This window comes from Hemitrygon akajei, chromosome 7 (genome assembly GCF_048418815.1).
Source record: "Hemitrygon akajei chromosome 7, sHemAka1.3, whole genome shotgun sequence".
In the NCBI taxonomy this organism is placed as follows: domain Eukaryota; kingdom Metazoa; phylum Chordata; class Chondrichthyes; order Myliobatiformes; family Dasyatidae; genus Hemitrygon; species Hemitrygon akajei.
In genome coordinates, this window is record NC_133130.1 from 31,988,631 (window position 1) to 32,008,891 (window position 20,261).

General features: G+C 40.0%; 1 protein-coding gene across 3 annotated transcripts in view; it reads right to left on the reverse strand.

Moving 5' to 3' along the window:
• The window catches only part of LOC140730328 (regulator of G-protein signaling 7), a 463,821-nt gene extending 454,002 nt beyond the window's left edge, over positions 1-9,819 (reverse strand). For 2 of the 3 annotated variants that reach the window (XM_073050595.1, XM_073050593.1), the window contains exons 1-2: positions 9,617-9,819; positions 8,733-8,838 (exon numbers count right to left, since the gene is read on the reverse strand). In XM_073050595.1, coding sequence (XP_072906696.1) covers positions 8,733-8,816 — 84 coding nt within the window. In that variant the 5' untranslated portion in view covers positions 8,817-8,838; positions 9,617-9,819. Of the gene's footprint in view, positions 1-8,732; positions 8,846-9,616 lie in introns of all 3 variants that reach the window. The other variant, XM_073050594.1, reaches the window with a different exon arrangement.
• Between the last annotated feature and the right edge of the window lie 10,442 nt (positions 9,820-20,261).

Sequence of the window (20,261 nt, forward strand, 5' to 3'; positions counted from 1 at the left end):
GGAGTAACCCAATTGGTCAGGCAGCATCTGTGGAGGAAAATGGACAATATTGATGGTATCATCACCCTCATTGCCAGTACGTGCACCAGGATTAGATGGTTTAATCCTCAAGCACAAAGGGATTCTGCAGATGTTGGAAATTCAGAATAGCACATACAAAATGCCAGGGAAACTCAGCAGGTCAGGCAGCACCTATGAAAAGGAATAAGTAGTCAATGTTTTGGTCCGAGACTATTCATCAGGACTCATCGTTTAAATCTCACCTCCCTCAAAAAACTTGATGGAAGTAACACATTTACAGTTGACCATAATTTATGCAAACTTTCTCATTCAAGTAGAATGTACTTTCACTTTTAGATTTTACAGCCAACCTACCAAATACTCCAATGGCTTCCTGTACAAAATTAACTTTACAAAGTGTTAAAAAAATGACAATTAGAGAAAGAACTAAAGTCTGAATATTTTTCTTAAAACCTAACCTTGTTTGTCAAATAAATGTATACACTTCTATGGACCAACCCAAATGAAATATATTGATTTTTCTGACATTGTTACATTAGACAGAATCCAATTGAATCATACAGATATGCTAAGAAATAGAAAATCACCAGGTTACTGTCTACCCTCTCAGGTCTTTGAACACAAAGTGCTTGCAGAGTAGATCACCTAAGTTGAAGTTCAAAGTTCAAACTATATTTATTATCTTAGTATGTACCGTATATTTACTATATGCTACATTGAAATTTATTTTCTTGCAGGCATATACAGGAAGAAACACAACAGAATTTTATGAAGTACTACACAAACAGAAAAAGACTGACAAACATGAATGTGCAAAAGAAGATAAACAATGGAAGTAAAAATAATACTGAAAACATGAGCTGTAAAGAGTCCTTGAAAGTGAGTCTGTGGGTCATGGAATAAGTTCAGAGTGGTGGTGAATGATGTAATCCATGCTGATTCAGGAGTCTGATCGTTGTAAGGTAGTAACTGCTCCTGAACCTGGTGGTATGGGACCTAAGAGCTCTCTACCTCCTGTCTGATGCTAGTATTGAGAAGAGGGTTATGTCCCTATCAACATGCCACATTTGAACCTATGCTGGTGACAGTTTATTTTCGATTCCTGACAAGAAATATCTGTAGTTCAATTAGCATTGTTCCTTTCTTCTCAGTACAGTCAAATTGAACACAAATTCTAATTTGAGTACATAGCTAAGACTATCCCAAGGGAACACCTCCCACAATTTTTTATAGGATGTCCCAGTAAAGATTTCAATGCTAATTTATTTGTTTCTCACCTTTATAAGAAGGGAGAGAATTACAAGAGCTGTGTCATTATCTTGGGACTAAAATGAATGTACATTCGAGATGTTACATTACTGATAATAAGGAACATTTTGCAAAATGATGAAAGAATATTGAAACTTTCACTAACATTCATAGTTTCTTTCTATGCACTTACATTTATTTCCAAATTGTTACATTGAATGTGATGTATTATTAAATTTAAACATTATTCAGGAAATAGTTTACGGGAAACTGATGGAAAATAATTACTTTAAATTCCAATATATCATTAATAATCCTTCCTCATTATATGTGCTTTCATTGTATAATGCAGGGATGTATTTTAAAGAAAATACTCTAACAGCAAGTGAATTATCATATGTGGCCATCTCACCAATACTATTTATCAGTCATGGAAATGCATTCATTTGATTCAGTTGACAATAACATTGCCAGGTTGCCATCTGCTGGGACCTCTATGGCCCTAGCACTAAAGTGGGCTTTGTATGTACCTTATTCAAGTGCAGTTTGTGAGGTTCCATGCAAAGCACAGCTGAATAAGCAAAGGGCAACCAATTAAGAAGCTTTCAGGGTGCTTGAGCAGTGTAAAGGCAGCATTACATTTGAATCACTTCTTTCCTAATGTTGCCACATGTGATCTCAGGTTTATAAAAAATCATTGTCAAGAAATTTGTAAGGACACATCTATTTTACTTGGCAGACATAAAATTCTACAAAGAAAGTGTCAATAATGATTTCTTTTCAAAAGAAGAAAATAACTCTCTTATTCCTCTCTATTAATGTAAACATTTGGTTCACATCAATGACTGCCAGTCAACACACCTACAAATGATTCACCTGGTATTCAGAGCAGTGATAGTGGGTTTTATCGTATTGATTGAAGACTGAAATATAGTTTCTGTATAGTGGAATGTCAGTCCGTATATTTTTTCTTGATAAGTTGTTGGTGTAAACAGTCACATTTTAAGGCAGAAGCACTTTAAGTACAAATCATATTTTATTCTTTTTTAGGATTAGGCATAATATAAACATTTCATCTTTCTTTTTTAACCTTCTTAATAATGAACGGAGTGCTTACTTTAAAAAAAAACAGAACTACAGGCAATAGTATGCTGAAAGGAATCAGGTATATGAGTGATTATTTGAAACTAGGCTACAGAAAAATCAGGATGAGGAATTAAACAATACAGAATCTAATGCATTTTGAAAAGAGCATGGGAAAAATAACCTGAAAAGATTCCATGAAATCAGCAGAAAAGAAGACATTAAAAAGGTAGAAACGGGTATCAAATTGGCAGAAAATCAAACCATATGGAGAGAAATGAAAGACAATGAAGGATTAATCACATTAAAAGGGATGGCATCTAACAGTGGACCACAAAACAATGGAATGGCGGGGAATGAGAAATCAATCAATGTGTGCAAGATTTCCAGCAAGGGTAAAATTATCACTGGATCCAATGATGAAGAACGCATCAAAAGTAGAAGTAATACCTCATTAAGGAGTAAATCATAGAAGATGGAAATCTGAAATTCAAACTAAAAATATTAGAAATGCTCATCCAGTCAGGCTCATTTCCAAGGAGACAGGAACAGAGGTAATATTACAAGTCTATGACTTTTCACCAGTACTGGGGAAAGGTATAAAATGAACATGTTTCAAGGTGCAAAGGGAAGTACAGAAGACAACAGGAATGGATGTGATAGGCTATGCAGCAAGGGGAAGTGAATGCTTCGATTGCCATCACGGCAACTGAACGCAGTGTTTGTGAACAAAGAATGGTGTGCTGCAGCGCTCAGGTTCTCAACATTGAAATAAACAACTTCAGATACACTGAGTTTCCAGTTTGTATTGGAAGCATCCAATTCCAATGGAAGGTCATCAGCCGTACCATTAACTCAATTTTTTTCTCTGTCCAGAAGCTGCTGATCTGCTGAGCATTTCTCAAATTATTTTATATTCTATTTCCAGCAACTCTGGCATTTGTTTCTTCTTTCCACTCCCTGTCCTTATTCATTTCCCTCCAGTTTGATCATCTACAGATAAATCAACTGCAATTAACAAGCCTTCACAATCCTCTGTAAGCAGCAACAGCACCACTTGTATCATTCATTTTCCTTTGCTCTCCCCATTCCCTTTCATCTCTCCCGGACTTCTCTGCAACTTAAAAGATGGTTGATTGCTAACAATCAGCCTGAAGCATCGTCATTGTTTCTCTCTTTACAGATGATGTTTGATCCAATGAACATTTTTTTTCGTATATCAAGACAATTGCAGCTTACAATATTAAGTAAAAATGACAAAAGTAAGGCAGAAGTATTAGACTATAGGAATATTCCATGGAGAATTGCTGGTTACTGTATTCTGCAGCTTAGAAAGTCTCACATTTTTAGGTACAAGTGGCAAATATAAATGTTTGAGATGACCTAGAGGTAAGGTGTTGTGCTTCCTGGCTAAATACTGGACTCAGCACTGCATCTAGTGATGAAACACTGATGTGCTGAGACAAGCCACACACAATGTATCGAGTCCTCAATTATACACCAGGACTACCTGGTGTAACTTATCCACCAGCATGTCATTGGGACGTGGGAGCAAATCAGATCATCTTTCAGAAACCCACTTGGTCAGAGGGAGAAGACGTAAATGTCACAATGTCAGCACCTGAGTTCATGGCCAAAGAACAATTTGTAGATGGGCTGAGTAGCTTTATCCTGAATTAAGAGATAGATACTGCAACTTTCTAAATCGCAACAGAAGTACACTAATGAGACCTTGTCAACATAGAGCACAGCCTTTTCCTTAATGTCCTGTTTTTGATTTTGTTTAGTTTGTTCTTCTTTTACCTTGAAAAATTTTTCCAGTCTTGATCCTGAACCTAAGTGTTGACTGTGTGGAGTTTAATACATATCCCCTGTTATGGTGTGGGTTTATGAAAGGTGTTTCAATTTCCCCCCCACCTATTAAAATGATGGATCAGACCTTGATCCATGAAGCTGTGAGGCAGCAGCACTAGCTGCTGTATCGCCATGCCAAAAGACAAGCATGAAAAGAGAGAAAGCAAAGAGATTAGATGAGGTTAAAATAAAGGCCTTGGGATAACAAAAATGGACCACAAAATTAAACTGTCAAAGTACAGAGAACAGCAATAACATTGTATTTGAATAAGAAAGCAAAATCCTAATGGGATGAAGTAACAGGAACTGATAGATTAAGAGAAGAAATACTAAATAAATATTTTGGTTCAGTGTTCAGCACTGAGACAGATTAGAATAATTTATCAGAGGACAGGATTTAAAATTAAGAAGAGCAATCCTAAATAAATTAATCTAACTCGAAGAACAACATAAAACTTGGGACATGGAAAATAGAACAGTACAGCGGAGGAACCGATGATGACTCTGCTGACCATAACGCCAGAACAGAAGATAAAAACCGTAGCTCTAAGGAAATAAATTTCACTTCATATAAAAATCAAGGAACAATATAACAGAAACACTATTACACATTATTAATACTTTGTTATGCAATGGTACAATGCCAGAAAAATCAGTAGATAAATCACCCCTGCTTTAAATAAAACAGTAGAACATGTCCAGGAAACTAAAGGGCCATCATTATACCAATACTGGGGAAGTAAAATAATGAAATTTCTATTAAAAATTTCATAGGCAAGATAGTCAGGAACCAAGATACAATACTGTATAATTGGTATATATTTTAGCAGGAAAATGTGGGTTGATCAGCCTCATAGGTATCTCAGAAGCAGTAACAGTAAGAGTACATACAGATACTGCAGTAGGCGACATTCCTCCAGAACTCAAATATGTGTTTGAATATTATGGAACAGGTAAATAAATACAGCATCAAGTATCTATTCAAAAGATGGATATATAGCCACTTTCAAAATAGACAAGAGAAGAAAGAGAAAAATGATAGCATTTTAAAGTTCTAAAAGTTGGGATGTGTGGTTCCCCCATCAGACTACTGCAGTTCATATATTACATTTTTAAAAGATTAAATGATGACATCAAAGGCAAAATTTCTAAAGTTGTGAATGATTTAGGTACTGAATTTGGCAAAATGGAGCATTAAACAATGACAAGGATTAAAGCAAATCATAAAATGTCATAAATAAATTTGTAGAGAGGGATAAAATTAGCAAGTAAAACTCAAGACAAGTAAGCAAGTGTAGAATGGTAACATTGTTGTTAGCATAATACTGTTACAGCAGAGCAGCCCGGGGTTCAATTCCCACCACTGAATGTAGGGATGTTCTCCCGATGACTGCATGGTTTCCATCTGGGTGCTCCAGTTGCCCCCACATTCCGAAGACGTACGTGGTTTAGTAGGTTAATTGGTCACGTGGGTGTGACCGGGCAGAATGGTCTCATTCGGCCAGAAGGACCTGTTCTGGCATTGTTTCTCTAAATAAAGAAAAATAAAATAAATAAACCTAAGATACTTGGTAGGAAAATTAAGGAGGTCATAAATTAATTAATAGTGAAAAATGGGGAGGTGAAGGCATTAAACTGTACTCTTTCTGCGGGGACATTCTAAACATAAATGTAATATACATACTAGTATAAATGTACAGACCTCTACTGTGCTCATTTATTATTCAGCGGTCAGATAACAATATAAGAACTACAAGCTGGGGTAGGGCTTTCAGCCCTCATATCTGCTCTTTCATGGAACAATTGTTAATCTTTCACCTCAGCACTGCATGTCTGCAGTAATCCATATTTCTCAGTTTCCTCAACATAGAAGGAAACTCTATGGGAGATGTTTCTACTTATCCCAGTTCTGAATGCCTGACCTCATATTATGAGACCACAACCCATGTTTCTTCAGACACATCATCTACCTGTTTAAGAATTACTGTATAGTGTATGTGTTTCAATGAGATCACCTCTCATTCTGAATTTCTGAGTGTATGGGAGCTTTCAAGTTGATCTTTTCTCCTGACCCAGGAATCACTCTAGTGAATTTTCTTGGAGACATTCTATCACAAGTATATTCTTAGACGGTGAAGACATGTCTGCATAAAATATTTGCCATGCAACTTGTCTTACGTTTTTTCAATATGAATGAAAGGGCTGCAAATGATTGGCATTCCTAAATCTTTCTGTACCTGCATGTTCCCTCTGTTCATTCCAAGTGAAAGGCCTACTAATATGCCCATGTCTGAGATCAGCTGATTCCTAAAAAATCGATGTAGTCAGGCACCAGCCATATCACTCCCTGCAAATCTTAGCAAACTGAAAGCACCAAAAATTTGTGCAAAAATCCAATGGGAATCCATTGCAAACTATCTGAAACGAGGTGATGGTCGGTGTAAACTGCGGTGTCGCTGGGGTATGCCACTGCTGATGGAACACACATTCAACTGTACAGATTTAATGACTGAAATACTCAAGCTCAGAAAGGCAATGCAGGTTTCAACAGACCTGTGCTACACATGATTCTGCATATACAGTTTGTGAACCAATTCCACTTCCATTGCACCTAAAATCACCTGTTACAAAAAAGGGACAGATATTCCAGAGGATATCAGCATTGCATTGGATACAGTGAGTGTTCAGAATGTGGGCCCTGCTGCCAGAGGGAATGCTTGAGACAAACAGTACACATTGATTTGAGAAATGGCTGAATATTAAAAGAAACAGGGGATTTTGCTGATTGAGAGAGATAAGGAAAGCCAGGCATGGGCTAATGTAGGGAATGTTTATTCTAGGTACTTCTGTGCATGGACTAATTCAAAAACAAAACAATAAATGCTCTTGATTGTAGTTAATTTTATATAGAAATGCTAGGCACACGAGTTTTCCATAGTTACAATAGCTTGTTTTCTATTGTCTACTGAAGAGTATCAACATAAGTCATAATGACTCTAATGTTAATCATGTTGGAACGACTTAGAAGTTAAAACAACATTTGTCAAGACCAAACCTGAGTTAACATTTCAGGCCGATGAAACAGTCTTCTGAAAAATCAGGCACCTAAAACATTAACTCTTTTTCTCTCTCCACATATGCTGCCTGACCTGCTGAGTATTCAGGTATTTTCTATTTTAGTTTAGATCAGGGGATCCCTCCCATTATCTGAGGAGCCCACGGTGGGAACCCTTGCTTTAGATTATACTAAAGCTATATTTGCTCTCCTCCCACTAATCATGATGAACTTAGAAAGGATGTCACATCCCCTAGACAAGTAATATCACTCTCAAGGCTGTCTGTTCTCAGCATGTTGCCAAACAAGCTTTGCAGAATTGGAGTTTAAGTGTTACCATTGTGAAGTGTCCATGCATGCAAACAGAAATCCAATTACTAGGTAATATACCCAGTGTGGTAAAAGTCCTTATTTACCACTTTACATTGCAGCCAAGCAGCAGCTGATTTTTCAACAAATATCAGAACCAACTTACCCTGTTATATTTTACTTTGTGTTCAAAAGTGACGAAAATAAAACCTTGCACTTTAATCTTTCCTTCTGAATTACTTTTGTTTCCTTGCACTCAATCTCTCGGTACCCCCTCTTTACTACATAAGGCCCGTTATGTATACAAGTTGTTAAAATTAAGGTTCAGGACATTTGCTTTATATGAAATTTAAACAATACTTAATATAATTCAACAATATTTAAGCTAGTGAATGACATCGTACTCAGCTGCAAAAATGCATTGGTTTAAATTATCTAACTGGGAAGAATATCTTCCACTCCAGACAATGTTAAAAACATGTTTAAATAACCTAAACTGTAAGCCTATGTAAGCAAAACAGTGCTCTAAACATCACATCAGATTATGTAATTCATGAAGAGCACACACAGAAGTCTTCTTTTGTCGCGAGCACGTAATTGACCATCGTTCTGCGGCGGTAACACCTGGACAACAACCTCACTCCTCGAATATTGAAGTTACACACCGGCTCGTTCACCGGCATATGGCGAGATGAAGAGTTGTGCCAGGTCTGACTCAGAGTTGCTCTGCAACCTGGCCACCTGTCAATCCAGCACCGTCGCCGGAGAGCCAGCGAGCCCAAAGCTCCGGGAGATTTCCAGCTCCCCCAGCAAGCTATCTCCAGCCCAGGCTCCGCCGCGGGGCACACCGCAGCATACTTTTAAAAGATGGCTTTTAAAGAAATAGTGTTTTTATTTCGTCAACTGCCAATAGCAGAAATTAACGGCACGATGCTCAAATCGATCCACAGGCGGCTGGAAATCCATCAGTCTGACTGCCCGAGCTCCACTACTGGGATTCCAGCCACCCGCCCGAGGAGACACAAAACTGCAGAAACCCAAACAATGCTGTGGCTTCAGCAAGCCGGTATATCTTCTAACACACGTCTCTCTCTCTCTCTCTCTCACACACACACACACACACACACACCCATACACTTCACTCACTCACTCACTTGCCTACCTTTCTGTACACCAGCATGTTGGGCGATTCGTCCGCCGTTCCGTTGTTACTCGCATTCTGCCCATAATTATTTCCTTGCGCCATAGCAAGATGTGCCTTGGGATTCCTGAATTCTCACCAGGGGGAGGAAATAAAAAAGGATCTTGTTTTAAAATCTCATTTATGCATACATATTAAAAGATGCTGACAATCGTCAAGTGGAGATTGCAATAAACGAAAGAGCAGCAAGATGTCAAATGCGGTCACGGCAAAGGGCACAGCAACGCGGGACAGAGGCGGGGGGGGGGGGGGACAGGCCACCTGAACTACACTTAGATGCTAAAACATCAATGATTTTGTCGGGGGGGGAGGGTTTTAGCGGACAGCAGTACTCCTGCTGTATACGCGACCCTCACCCCGATTCATGACAGTAAAGGTAATGCTAGCTGAAAGAAATGGAAAGCGCGAAGGGACAAACCAAATGAGTGTTCTCTAATGCAGCAGATCGCAAAATATATCATCGAAATTGCACTGTTCATTCGCGGCATGCTGCCCATGTTTCATCGCTGCCTTTATTTGCAAATTCCTAGTCCTGCTGTTCACATCGCGAGTGCATGCGGCGGGGTGTGTTGCTCCAGCGGGTTGTTTCGCGCTGGATAACAGGCAGAACATTTAGGCTGTTCCCCCAACACCGAAAGACAGTTGGGTTCCTTCGCGCAGTGAGCCCGAGTCAGGCAGCGCCTTCAGCACCATAGACAGCGACCAAAATATGCAAGAAAGCAAGCAGTATAAGAGGAACAATAAATGCAAACAAATCCAGCATCGAGGGTCGCTGCCAAAGGCTTCGATTCCCTTTACCTCTCCCTTTCCCCCCAAGATTTGGATATAGAGCCGCTAGCATTTACCTCAAGCACAGCAGACTGCACGATAACAGCCAAAAGTCCTGATCTCTGCAACGCTTGCACCCGATCCCGGCCTCAGACAATTCATTTGCGATTTGCAGCGAGGCTCCGAGAGGGCAAGGCTTTTTTTTTCCCTTTCTCTCCCTCCCTCTGTCAGCCTTATTTCTGGAGATGTGTTGCAGCCCGCGCTCCCTGCTGGGCACGAGCTCTCCCCACCTCCCGCTCGCGTTCCCGGGACGCACGGGCGCGCGGAATACGAGCCTCACTGCTAACAATTGGCTCGCGCTCCGGGGTGCCGAGCGACAGGAAAGATCTTGTCTCGTCCCCTACCTGAATTACTTTCTTAAAACTACAGTCAGATGACTGGAAGTGATTGATGATGTTTCATTAGGACTGCAAGCTGCCGATGTAAAACCTCTATATCTTCCTCAAGCCGTGCATCGCTCCAAGTTGTTTGTTTTTTATTCATCCAATTGTGGCTTCTTGATCAACCTTACAAAGGATGTACAACTGTAACTTGCTGAATATTCCCAGTAACTGTTTTCGATAAACCTGAGTATCACTGAATTTACAGCTAAAAATAGCAGTTAAAATGATCCATAAAATAACTATTACAAGACACTGTAAGAGTTCCTTTACCAAACCATTCTCTTTTAATCATTTAGCTCTTCATAAGACGGACCACTCTGACAAGACCAATGTACTCCAGTATCTCCTAAATGAGTGAAATTCAGAGAGATCTAAGTATTCCTTTACATCAATCACAAAAAGTTACCAGGCAGAGCTGCAAGCAGTTGATCTTTGTTGCAAAGTTTTAAGAATAGAGAGGTTTACTTACAATTGTATTAGGCCAAGCCTGGATTAACAAGCACAGTTATCATCCCCTTCCATAAAAAAAAGTCAAGTCACATTGGAAGCACTCCAACAGAGATTCAGTAGGTTTATTCCTGGGATAGGAGTCTTGTTTGTTCAAAAGAGGTTAGACAGTTTCTGTTTATTTGTTGGTTGGGAAGAATATTTAAAAAAAATATGATCATAAAAGGCCTGACAGAGTAAATGTCGAATGGTTTTATACTTGTTGGACTGACAAGTAAAGGATAGGTCATTTAAAACCAAGGTGCATAGAAATCTCTTCTCTCAAAGGGTGGTGATTCTCTGGAATTCTTGTCCCCAAGGACATAGGAGACAAGTTAATTAGATATAAGGTGGGATTACACTGTGGAATTGAGGATTATAAGTCCTGCAAAGACTAGTATTAATCATTTGGAATGGCAAGGCAGGCATGACAAGCTTACTGCTCTGTCCTTGGATCTGTCCTTCTTATTCTATCCTTCCTGTGTGCCTGTGCTCTAATTTACCACATACCATTGTTAGCAACACATACAAAATACTGGAGGAACTCAGCAGGCCTGGCAGCATCTCTGGAAAAGAGTGCAGTCGACATTTTGGGCCGAGACCCTTCAGCAGGACTGTTTCAGCATGAAATGCTGACTGCACTCTTCTCAAAACGAGAGCTCAGGAAGACAAAATGCAATTGAGCCAGAGATACTCCAGCCCATGCCTCCACAATTCAAAATTCCACTTCCTTCTTCTTATACTCACTCTTTGGTAAGAAAAAAAAACTGGGATGAGAAGCAGTTGATGGAGTTCAATCTGGGAAAGTGTGAAGTGATGCTTTTGGGAGGTCAAACTGGAAGGCAGAGTACAATATCAAAGGCAGGATTCTTAGCATTGTAGAGGAACAAAGGGATCTTATGGTCCATGAACATAGATCCCTCAAAGTTGCCATGCAGTTTCATTGGCCTTTATTAGTTGGAGGATTGAGTTCAAGAGCTACAAGGTAATTTTGCACGTACAAACAATCTGGAGGAACTCAGCAGGTCGGGCAACACCCATGGAAACAAGCAGTCAATGTTTCGGGCCGAGACCCTTTGTCAGGACTGACTGAAGAAGGAGGGGGCAGGGGCCCTATAAAGAAGGTGGGGGGAGGGTGGAAGGTGCCAGGTGAAGAACCAATCAGAGGAAAGATCAAGGGGTGGGGAAAGGGAAGCAGGGAGGGGATAGGCCAGAGAGGTGAAGAAGGAATGTAAGGGGAAAAGCACTATGGGAAGTAGAAGAAGGCAGAATCATGAGAGAGGTGATAGGCAGCTGGAAGAGGAGGCAGAGTGGAAGTGGGATGGGGGAAGGTAATTTTGCAGCTCTATATAACTATGGTTATACCACACTGGGAGAATTGAGTTACGTTCTTGTTGCCTTATTGTAAGATGAATATGGAAGCTTTTGATTGTGTACAGAGGAGATTTACCAGGGTGCTGAGTGAGCTAGGGAGATTTGTTTTGGAGCAAAAGAGGAAGAGAGGTGAGTTGATAGATGTGTGTAAGTGTATAAGAGATGAATAGATAGGGAGGATAGCCAGTTCCTTTCTCCCAGAGCAGCAATGACTACTGCAAGAGGGCATGCTTTTAAGGTGATTGGAGTAAATTATCGGAGGATTGTCACAGGCTGTTTTTTTATTAGACAGAGAGTGGAAGTTGCACGGAAGGCACTGCTAGGGATGGTTTCTTTTTTCATTGCAAAGCTGGTACCGACCCAGTTCTCTGAACCACTGATGTCTCCATTATCGAGTACTCCCACAATACTGTTAGGGAGTGTATTCCATAGTTTAGGCCCAACAGTGATGAAGGAATGTTGATACATTTCCAAGTCAGGACAAGGTGCCGGTGGGAGAACCTGCAGGTAGTGATGTATCTATGTATTGAAGCTGATATATTTTATTTTCTGATAGATAAGATTAGGAGACATTTATTTAAATCTCTGATGCATAGGGGTTTCAGCTTGCAGAGGATGGTGAATCTCTGGAATTCTCCATCCTAAGGGGTTGAAAAATAAATCACTGAGGGTATTTAAAGAGGAGTTCAATATATTTTTGCCAGATCAAGGAATTGAGGACAATAGGAAATTGACATAAGAGGAATTGAGGCTTGGCAGATCACCCATGGTCATGTTCAATGACAGGTCAGTCTTGAGGCCTGCTCCTGAACTTTTCTTGTGATAGAGACAGCAGGTATGTCTTATTACCTTTTCCAGGTTACTACAAATGGGACACAGTACACCACAGATAGAAATAATGGCCTTTGATGGTGATGGCTAGGTTGTCAATGAAGTAAGCTGCTTTGATCTGCATGAGTAACACACACAGTCCTGATGTCAAGGTTAGCAGTTGTAGATTGAGTCTCTAAATATGTGAAAGTCTGGAATGCTAATTAATTTGCTAAACACAGTAAATGCCATAGATGCCAGTGATGTTTGTTAAGCACAGTGGAATTGGAGCTTCATTTATGGCAAAGAATGCAACTGTTTTTCCAATTTTAGTGACACTTAACTTAGAAAATATAAAGTAGTATTGGTAATACTCGAGTAAATGCTCATGTGTTGAAACATTTATTGATGGGAGAATCATAATGCTGAGAAAAGACTGCTCAGTGGAAATCATAACTGCTTCTAACAAAGCATATATCGTAATATTCAATTTGCATCACTTCTGGCTTTCAAAGGATCAGAATATGATAGGGCTTCTAATGTAATTAAAAAGGTTATTTATGAAATATTCATGGCACTACCAGAACTCCACTGGCATAGTTTATGGGTGGAATCCTAAGACACTTGAACTTGATAATTCTGAGTGGAGATCAGGCAAGTAGATGCTTTAATTGCATTGCTGGGATATTTTAAAGGCCGGTTTCCTTTATATTTGATATTCAAATAAAAGCTGGATAAAATTAAAGTCAATCAAGAATAGTGCTAAACTAGCTGTTGAAGTTCTACTGGCAAAGATCAATTTCACTGTCCTGGTCTTTGTCTCTTTTGGCTTAATAAATGTACATATGGATTTATATAACAGGAGTAGGAATCACAACTTAGCCTCCCAAGCCTGTTGCACTATTATACAGCCCCTCTTTGTATATGACCAATGTTCCAATGACATCAGAAGGTGCAAGGTCTTAGCAGCGATTTCTGAATGAGCTAGAATAAGACAATTCATCAAAATCCAGTTCTCATAAAAGCATGGAATACATGCACTGAGTGGGCAAGTAGCCTTGAACTAGAGCCACATATATTCATGGCAGAACAGAGGAGATTTTTGTCATAATGGGGGCATTGGGAGTGGACCCAAAAGCAAGACACAGACACTGAACTACCAGGAACAGGACTAGGCATGAGAAGGAAGCAAGGGAAGTGAGGAAGAAAGGATGCTGGGCATGACAATGGCCCCAGACGAGACAAGGATTTGGGGCCTGGGCTTGGACTTGACGAGGATAGCAGAACCAGGACATGAAACTGGGAACTAGGAGCCTGGGCTTGGACTCCAAGCCAGAGACTGGACAAGGACCCAGAACCTGAGTCTTGACTCAGGCTCAGACTCCAGAACCAGGCGAGGACAAGACGCGGCTATAGGATGAGGAGTGGCACAGGACTGGACGCGAGACTCCTGTACAGGACAAGAGAATCTCAGCACCAGGCTGGGTGAGGCACATCGACAAGAGAACAGAGCCTGGGTTGAGGGAGAACAGGAACACAGAGTCAAGGGAGAAACAGGAACCTGGAACACCAAGCCAGGACCCCTCCTTGGGTACAGGACATAGGGCCAGGACTCAGTACACAGAACGCTGAATGCAACAAGGCAGTTCCCAACACTAGGTAGCTACAAAACAGCCAGACCTACCTACCAAAGGCATGGACACAGACAGACAGTTCCAAACAAGGCAGGGCCCCAGGCAGAGACAAGGCAGGGCCCCAGGCAGAGACAAGGCAGGGCCCTAGGCATAGGTTGCAGGGCAGGCTTCACAGCAAAGGAAGGGAACAGTCCAGCCTCAGGGTAACAGCAATGACAGCCTGACTTACCCAACAGAGGCAAGGACCAGGAGGGACAGATCCCACTGTAGGGTAATTGCAAGACAGTCTGACAAACCCCACAGCACCTAGGGCAGGATACTGACAAGACAATCCCCCACAGAGTCCAGAACAGGATCCTGTTTCCCCCCACCAGCCTCAACCCCAGGGCCATTTATATTCCCAGCCCCAAGATGAGAATCAGGTGCCTACGATTAAGCCCAAGTGAGACAAGGGAACTCCGAAAGACCTGGAGTCTGGAGTCCCTGGACCAGACCGTGAGCCAGAATGCGGACATTATGAACCGGACCATGACAATTTTTAATTGTAATTTGCTCTGATGTTCTCTTAGACATGCAGAGTGAACTGAAGGAGCCTTAGAAGAATATGATGGAGAGACCCAGGGGAATGACAAAGAATTTCAGTATTTTACCAATCGCAGGCTTATTCAGGATAGGAGAGTTTGTTCAGTCCATCATGTACTGTATGTCCCAGCCCTTTGAAAGAGCTAGCTGATTATTCAAAATCAGGTTTATTATCACCGGCATATGTCATGAAATTTGTTAACATAGCAGAGAAGTTCAATGCAATACATAATATAAAAGAAGAAAAAAAACCAATGATAATAAATCAATCAATCAATCAATCAATCACAGTATACGTATATTGAATAGAATAAAAATCGTGCAAAAACCAGAAATAATATATATTAAAAAAGTGAGGTAGTATTCACAGGTTCAATGTCCACTTAGGAACTGGATGGCAGAGGGAAAGAAGCTGTTCCTGAATCACTGAGTGTGTGCCTTCAGGCTACTGTACCCTCTACCCGATGGTAACAGTGAGAAAAGGGCATGCCCTGGATGCTGGAGGTCCTTAATAATGAACGCTGCCTTTCTGAGGCACCACTCCTTGAAGATGTTTTGGGTACTTTGTAGGCTAGTACCCAAGATGGAGCTGAATAAACTTACAATCCTCTGCAGCTTCTTTCTGTCCTGTGCAGTAGCCCCTCCCCCCCCATACCGGACAGTGATGCAGCCTGTCAGAATGCTCTCCACGGTACATGTATAGAAGTTTTTGAGTGTATTTGTTGACATACCAAGTGTCTTCAAACTCATAATGAAGTATAGTTGCTGTCTTGCCTTCTTTATAACTACATCAATCTGTTGGGACCATGTTAGGTCCTCAGAGACCTTGACACCCAGGAACGTGAAACTGCTCACTCTCTCCATTTCTGAACCCTCTATGAGGATTGCTATGTGTCTCTTTGTCTTACTCTTCCTGAAGTCCGCAATCAACTCTTTCATCTTACTGACACTGAGTGCCCGGTTGTCACTGTGACATCACTCCGCTACTTGGCATATCTCACTCCTGTACGCCCTCTCGTCACCATCTAAGATCCTACCAACAATGGCTGTATCATCAGCAAATTTATAGATGGTATTTGAGCTATGCCTAGCCACACAGTCATGGGTATTCTCTCATTTCTATTCTCTCAATCATTCCACTATGCCTGGAAAAGTTCTCCTTTTCAAATATAAATCCAATTGATTTTATTGCAGCTAGTTTTGTCATAACACAGCAAATGATGTTTTCCAATTACTTTGTCCACTTGAAAAATGTGTGATGTGGGTATCTTATGTTAAGAAATTAATTAATGGTGCACTCATTTTAAAGCAGTTAAAATGCCATCCTACGGCAACATTTCATCAGGACTGATGAAGGGTCTCAGCCCAAAATGTCAACTGCTTACCTTTTCCATAGATGCTGCCTGGCCTGCTGAGTTCCTTCACTAGTTCGTGTGTGTTGCTCTGATTTCCAGTATCTGCAGACCTTCTCATCTTTGTGCTGCTGTAACATTTGCAAGTATGCTTGCTTTCACCCTTTTAAGGATTATATCATGTGACTAAATGCCCTCTGGACTGCAAAAAATATGTATTAGAAGAAATATATATTAGAGACGGTTTAGTGAAATGTTTTGATGAAAAACTACACACGTCGTTGAGCTCTTCGTGTCTCATATATATCTTTCTGTACACATTAAGGGGAGCTTTACAGAGGCTGAGAAATCACTGAACACATGTACATCACACCAACTATCCAATATGGCCATTTGTTCATAGAGAGACACTCCCCACCATGTAAGCAGAACTGATGCTCAGTATCTACATCGGAAACATATGTAAATAGACAACCAGAAATGCTGGGATCACATTGAGATTACCCATTCTTCTCAGTAACATTCCCTCTATTTTTTTCTTACAGTTGCTCAAACCAACCATTGGTCAGAGCAGAACATTTTTACACAGCATGAAAACTGCTCATCACCTTAATATTATCAATTTAGAAAGTAATATTACAGCTACGTGGCAACAAGGGCTATGTGCTTGGGAGCATTTCAGCTACTGTGCAACCACACACCTGTGGAACATAGAGGAAAAAGTGCTTCTCAGCATGCTGTGAGATCTGTGGCAACTTCATACTTCAAAGAAGGGAGCTCAGAGAGAAACTGAAAGCTGCCTTTGTGGTTCTTTTTAAAGAGAATCATGAAGCATCAATCATAACATTGGGCTATTCTGGACACTGCCAACTGAATGAGACAGACAAAGTGGCCAGTGGGATTGCAACCTGTTATGTACCCCCAGGGTTCATTTTTTCTGTGGACTGTCACTTTAAAATACCAAGAGAATGAGACTGACTTTTGGACACTGTTTGAGCTGCTCCAGAGAGAGAGAGAGGGGGGGTGGAGTTACTTGATGGACAATCGAATGTTATGGTTTCTCTGCAACTTGTTTACTTTTTACAAGGACAGTCACAGGACACAGACACACACAGTTAGAGTCAAGATGGATTCAGTCAATGGAAGGCACCAGTGAGTCGGTCGCTGGTTAAACTTTCAGTAGCCCAAAAGGGGTGAGTTGAGATTGATCCTGAGTATTGATAAATGATACTCTCTAAGTAGCCTGTGAGGATGAGTTTGTTTCCATTCGGCTACAAAAGTGTGATTGTCACTTAGTTAATCCACAGGAGTGGGTTCTCTGGTGAGGGGAAACCTTTGTGAATACCACGTGTGTGTTTACCCTTTGTCTGGGTGTGGTAGTTCACTGAAGAAAGGCACCCCTGTAGCAAATCACTGTTGGAGTTATTTCATATGTTGTGGCTATCACATTGTGTATGATTGGGGTAACCTTGTGGAATCAACCGGTATGTCAACCCTTGCCTGGGTGGTGGTTCCCTTGAAGATGGTCCCCTTTGTGATAAACTACTGTTGGTGATAATCCATATGTGGATTCTGTTTGAGTATCCTGTGGCCACCACTTTGAGATGTCCTGTAGCTGAATTTGGGTGTTGTACCACTTGTGTTGAAAGGATATTCATTGAAGATCACTGTCGGTGATACTTCATGTGTGGAGTAGAACAACTTCGGAGATAAAACCTACTGCTATTGTTATTTTGTATTGCAGTCATGGAATCTGTGGAATATCAATGTAATTGCCTTCTCACAACATTCGTCTTTGGATTACAAATATCTCCCTCATAACAACAATAACAACTCTGCTTTGAAATGAACTGAACTTTCTTACATACCATCATAAGACTGTATCACTTACCACCTAAGCTTGAAGAAGTTTATATTACACCTATATATGCAAAACACCATTAACTCTTGTTTTACCTGGTTAAAGTTACTATATGACGTGGTTACTAATAAAATATTGTTTTGTTAACAACAAATCCAGACTCCAGGTGTGTTCTATTGTTGGTGATACTTTTACAGGGTTGCGTGTACGTAAAAAAAAACCAAACATAGAACATCTGTAATCAAAATCATTGATAAGCGTTCTGAAAGACATTTGTGGGAAAAATTGGAAGTAGAATAGGATGTGGATTAATATGACAGGAAAATGTAGCTGTTCTGATTGAGGAGAAAAGCAATCCATGAAGTAGTGCCAGCTCATTCTTTTATTTGGATTTACAGTATGTTGTGATTCATATGCAGAAAACAAAACTTTGAAATCTGATGATAGCAGAAAGAAGGAAAGACTTGATAAAATTACAGACAGGCTTCTGGAAGAGATAGACAAAACTTAATTTGAATATCTTTGAGATATATTGAAAGGACTAGTAGGAAGGATGATGTTTAGTTAATGGGAAAAAAAGCTGAAAAATATGATGGAACAATGAGACAGACATTGAAATACACAGGATAGATTTTGTCTTTAGCAGTTTGGCAGAACAAATATCCATTCTTTGGAGAAATGAACTTCTATTGATTTCAGTTTAAATGCAAGTCAATAAAGTCATGAAAAGGGCATCAGTGTGTTGATTATTACAGACTCGAAGATAGTTTCTAGAATGAACAAAATAAGTTGTTAAAATACTGAAAATTGTGAAGCTATACTGTTTTTACTCAAGCCAAAGTACTGGATGGAAGTTCAAAAGATATTTTTAAACACATTTATGGGATTTGCTCTATGATTAGGGCAAGACCAGCTGATTGGGAAAAGACACATTTAGAAAACATGCTTTCACATGAAGAATTACTGCCAATAGTGAACGCAGCATGTGATGCTTTTCACTGAGAGTGTTCATAAGAGTTTGATGCCTAATTGTTTCACTGTACTGAGTGACTTGTCTTTAAGGTAATTGGACTTTAGTTTCTAGTTATACTAAAGAACAAAATAAGATGAACTGGTCCATCCTCCACCCATTCTCTGTATCTGTAATCCATACATATTATTCACCATTACTGAAACACCACATCATTGACTACATGGTGTAAAAGTCCATTCATTTCATGTTGAACAGTAATCTTACTAATCTTAAATAACAGATTTTTGCATGGATACAGACATTCTTCAGTTGTTTATTTAAGTCTGTTTTGAAGGATACCATTAATATCCATCATCCCATCAGGCAAGGCATAACAAACAGTAAACATTTTGGCTTAATTGATTTTGTTTTGCATCCTTGGGATCTTTTGCCAACCAACTTCCGTCTGTGATTTCTGGTTATTGGCCAAACATTGCAACTACTTAGGCTTGGAAATTCACTAAACATAGAGAATATTGAATTTATACTTTGCTTCAAAAATTCATAAGACCATAAGACAAAGGAGCAGAATTAAACCATTTAGCCCATGAAGTCATTCCATCACGGCTGATTTATTAACCCTCTCAACCCATTCTGCTGTCTTGTTCCCCGTAACCTTTGATGCCCTGACTAATCAAGAACCTACCAACCTAATGACTTGGCCACTGCCATCTATGGCACTGATTTTATTTTGACCGTCTTTTGCAAAATGTGGTATGATGTGCAAAAGTTGGGCTGCTAATGGCAATCTCTTACAGTATGTTACATGTAAAAGGCAGCTACCAGTGATGTTGAGGATGCATTGAAATTACCCATCCTTCTCATGCTGTGAGATCTGGAGCAATTTAACACTTTCGGCAATGAAGCCTAGAAGGAACCTAAAAGCTGCTTTTGTGTTAATTTTTCAAAGTGCATAATTTTAGTATCTTTTCTTAGAGTATTTTAAATCAATGTTCAGAACCCACTGTGGGTGCCTTTAAGGTAGGTAATATTTGTTTTTTTCCTTGAGAAAATGCTTCTTCTGTTTCCCTCCTGACTCACTGAATACTTTGTACAGAAAGGAAGTGCATGGAGAATGGCAATAGATTGTTTGTATTTGATTAGCTGTTTTCTATTTTATTCCTTTTTTATCAGTTTTCTTTGGAGCACAAAATGCAGGATAGAGCAA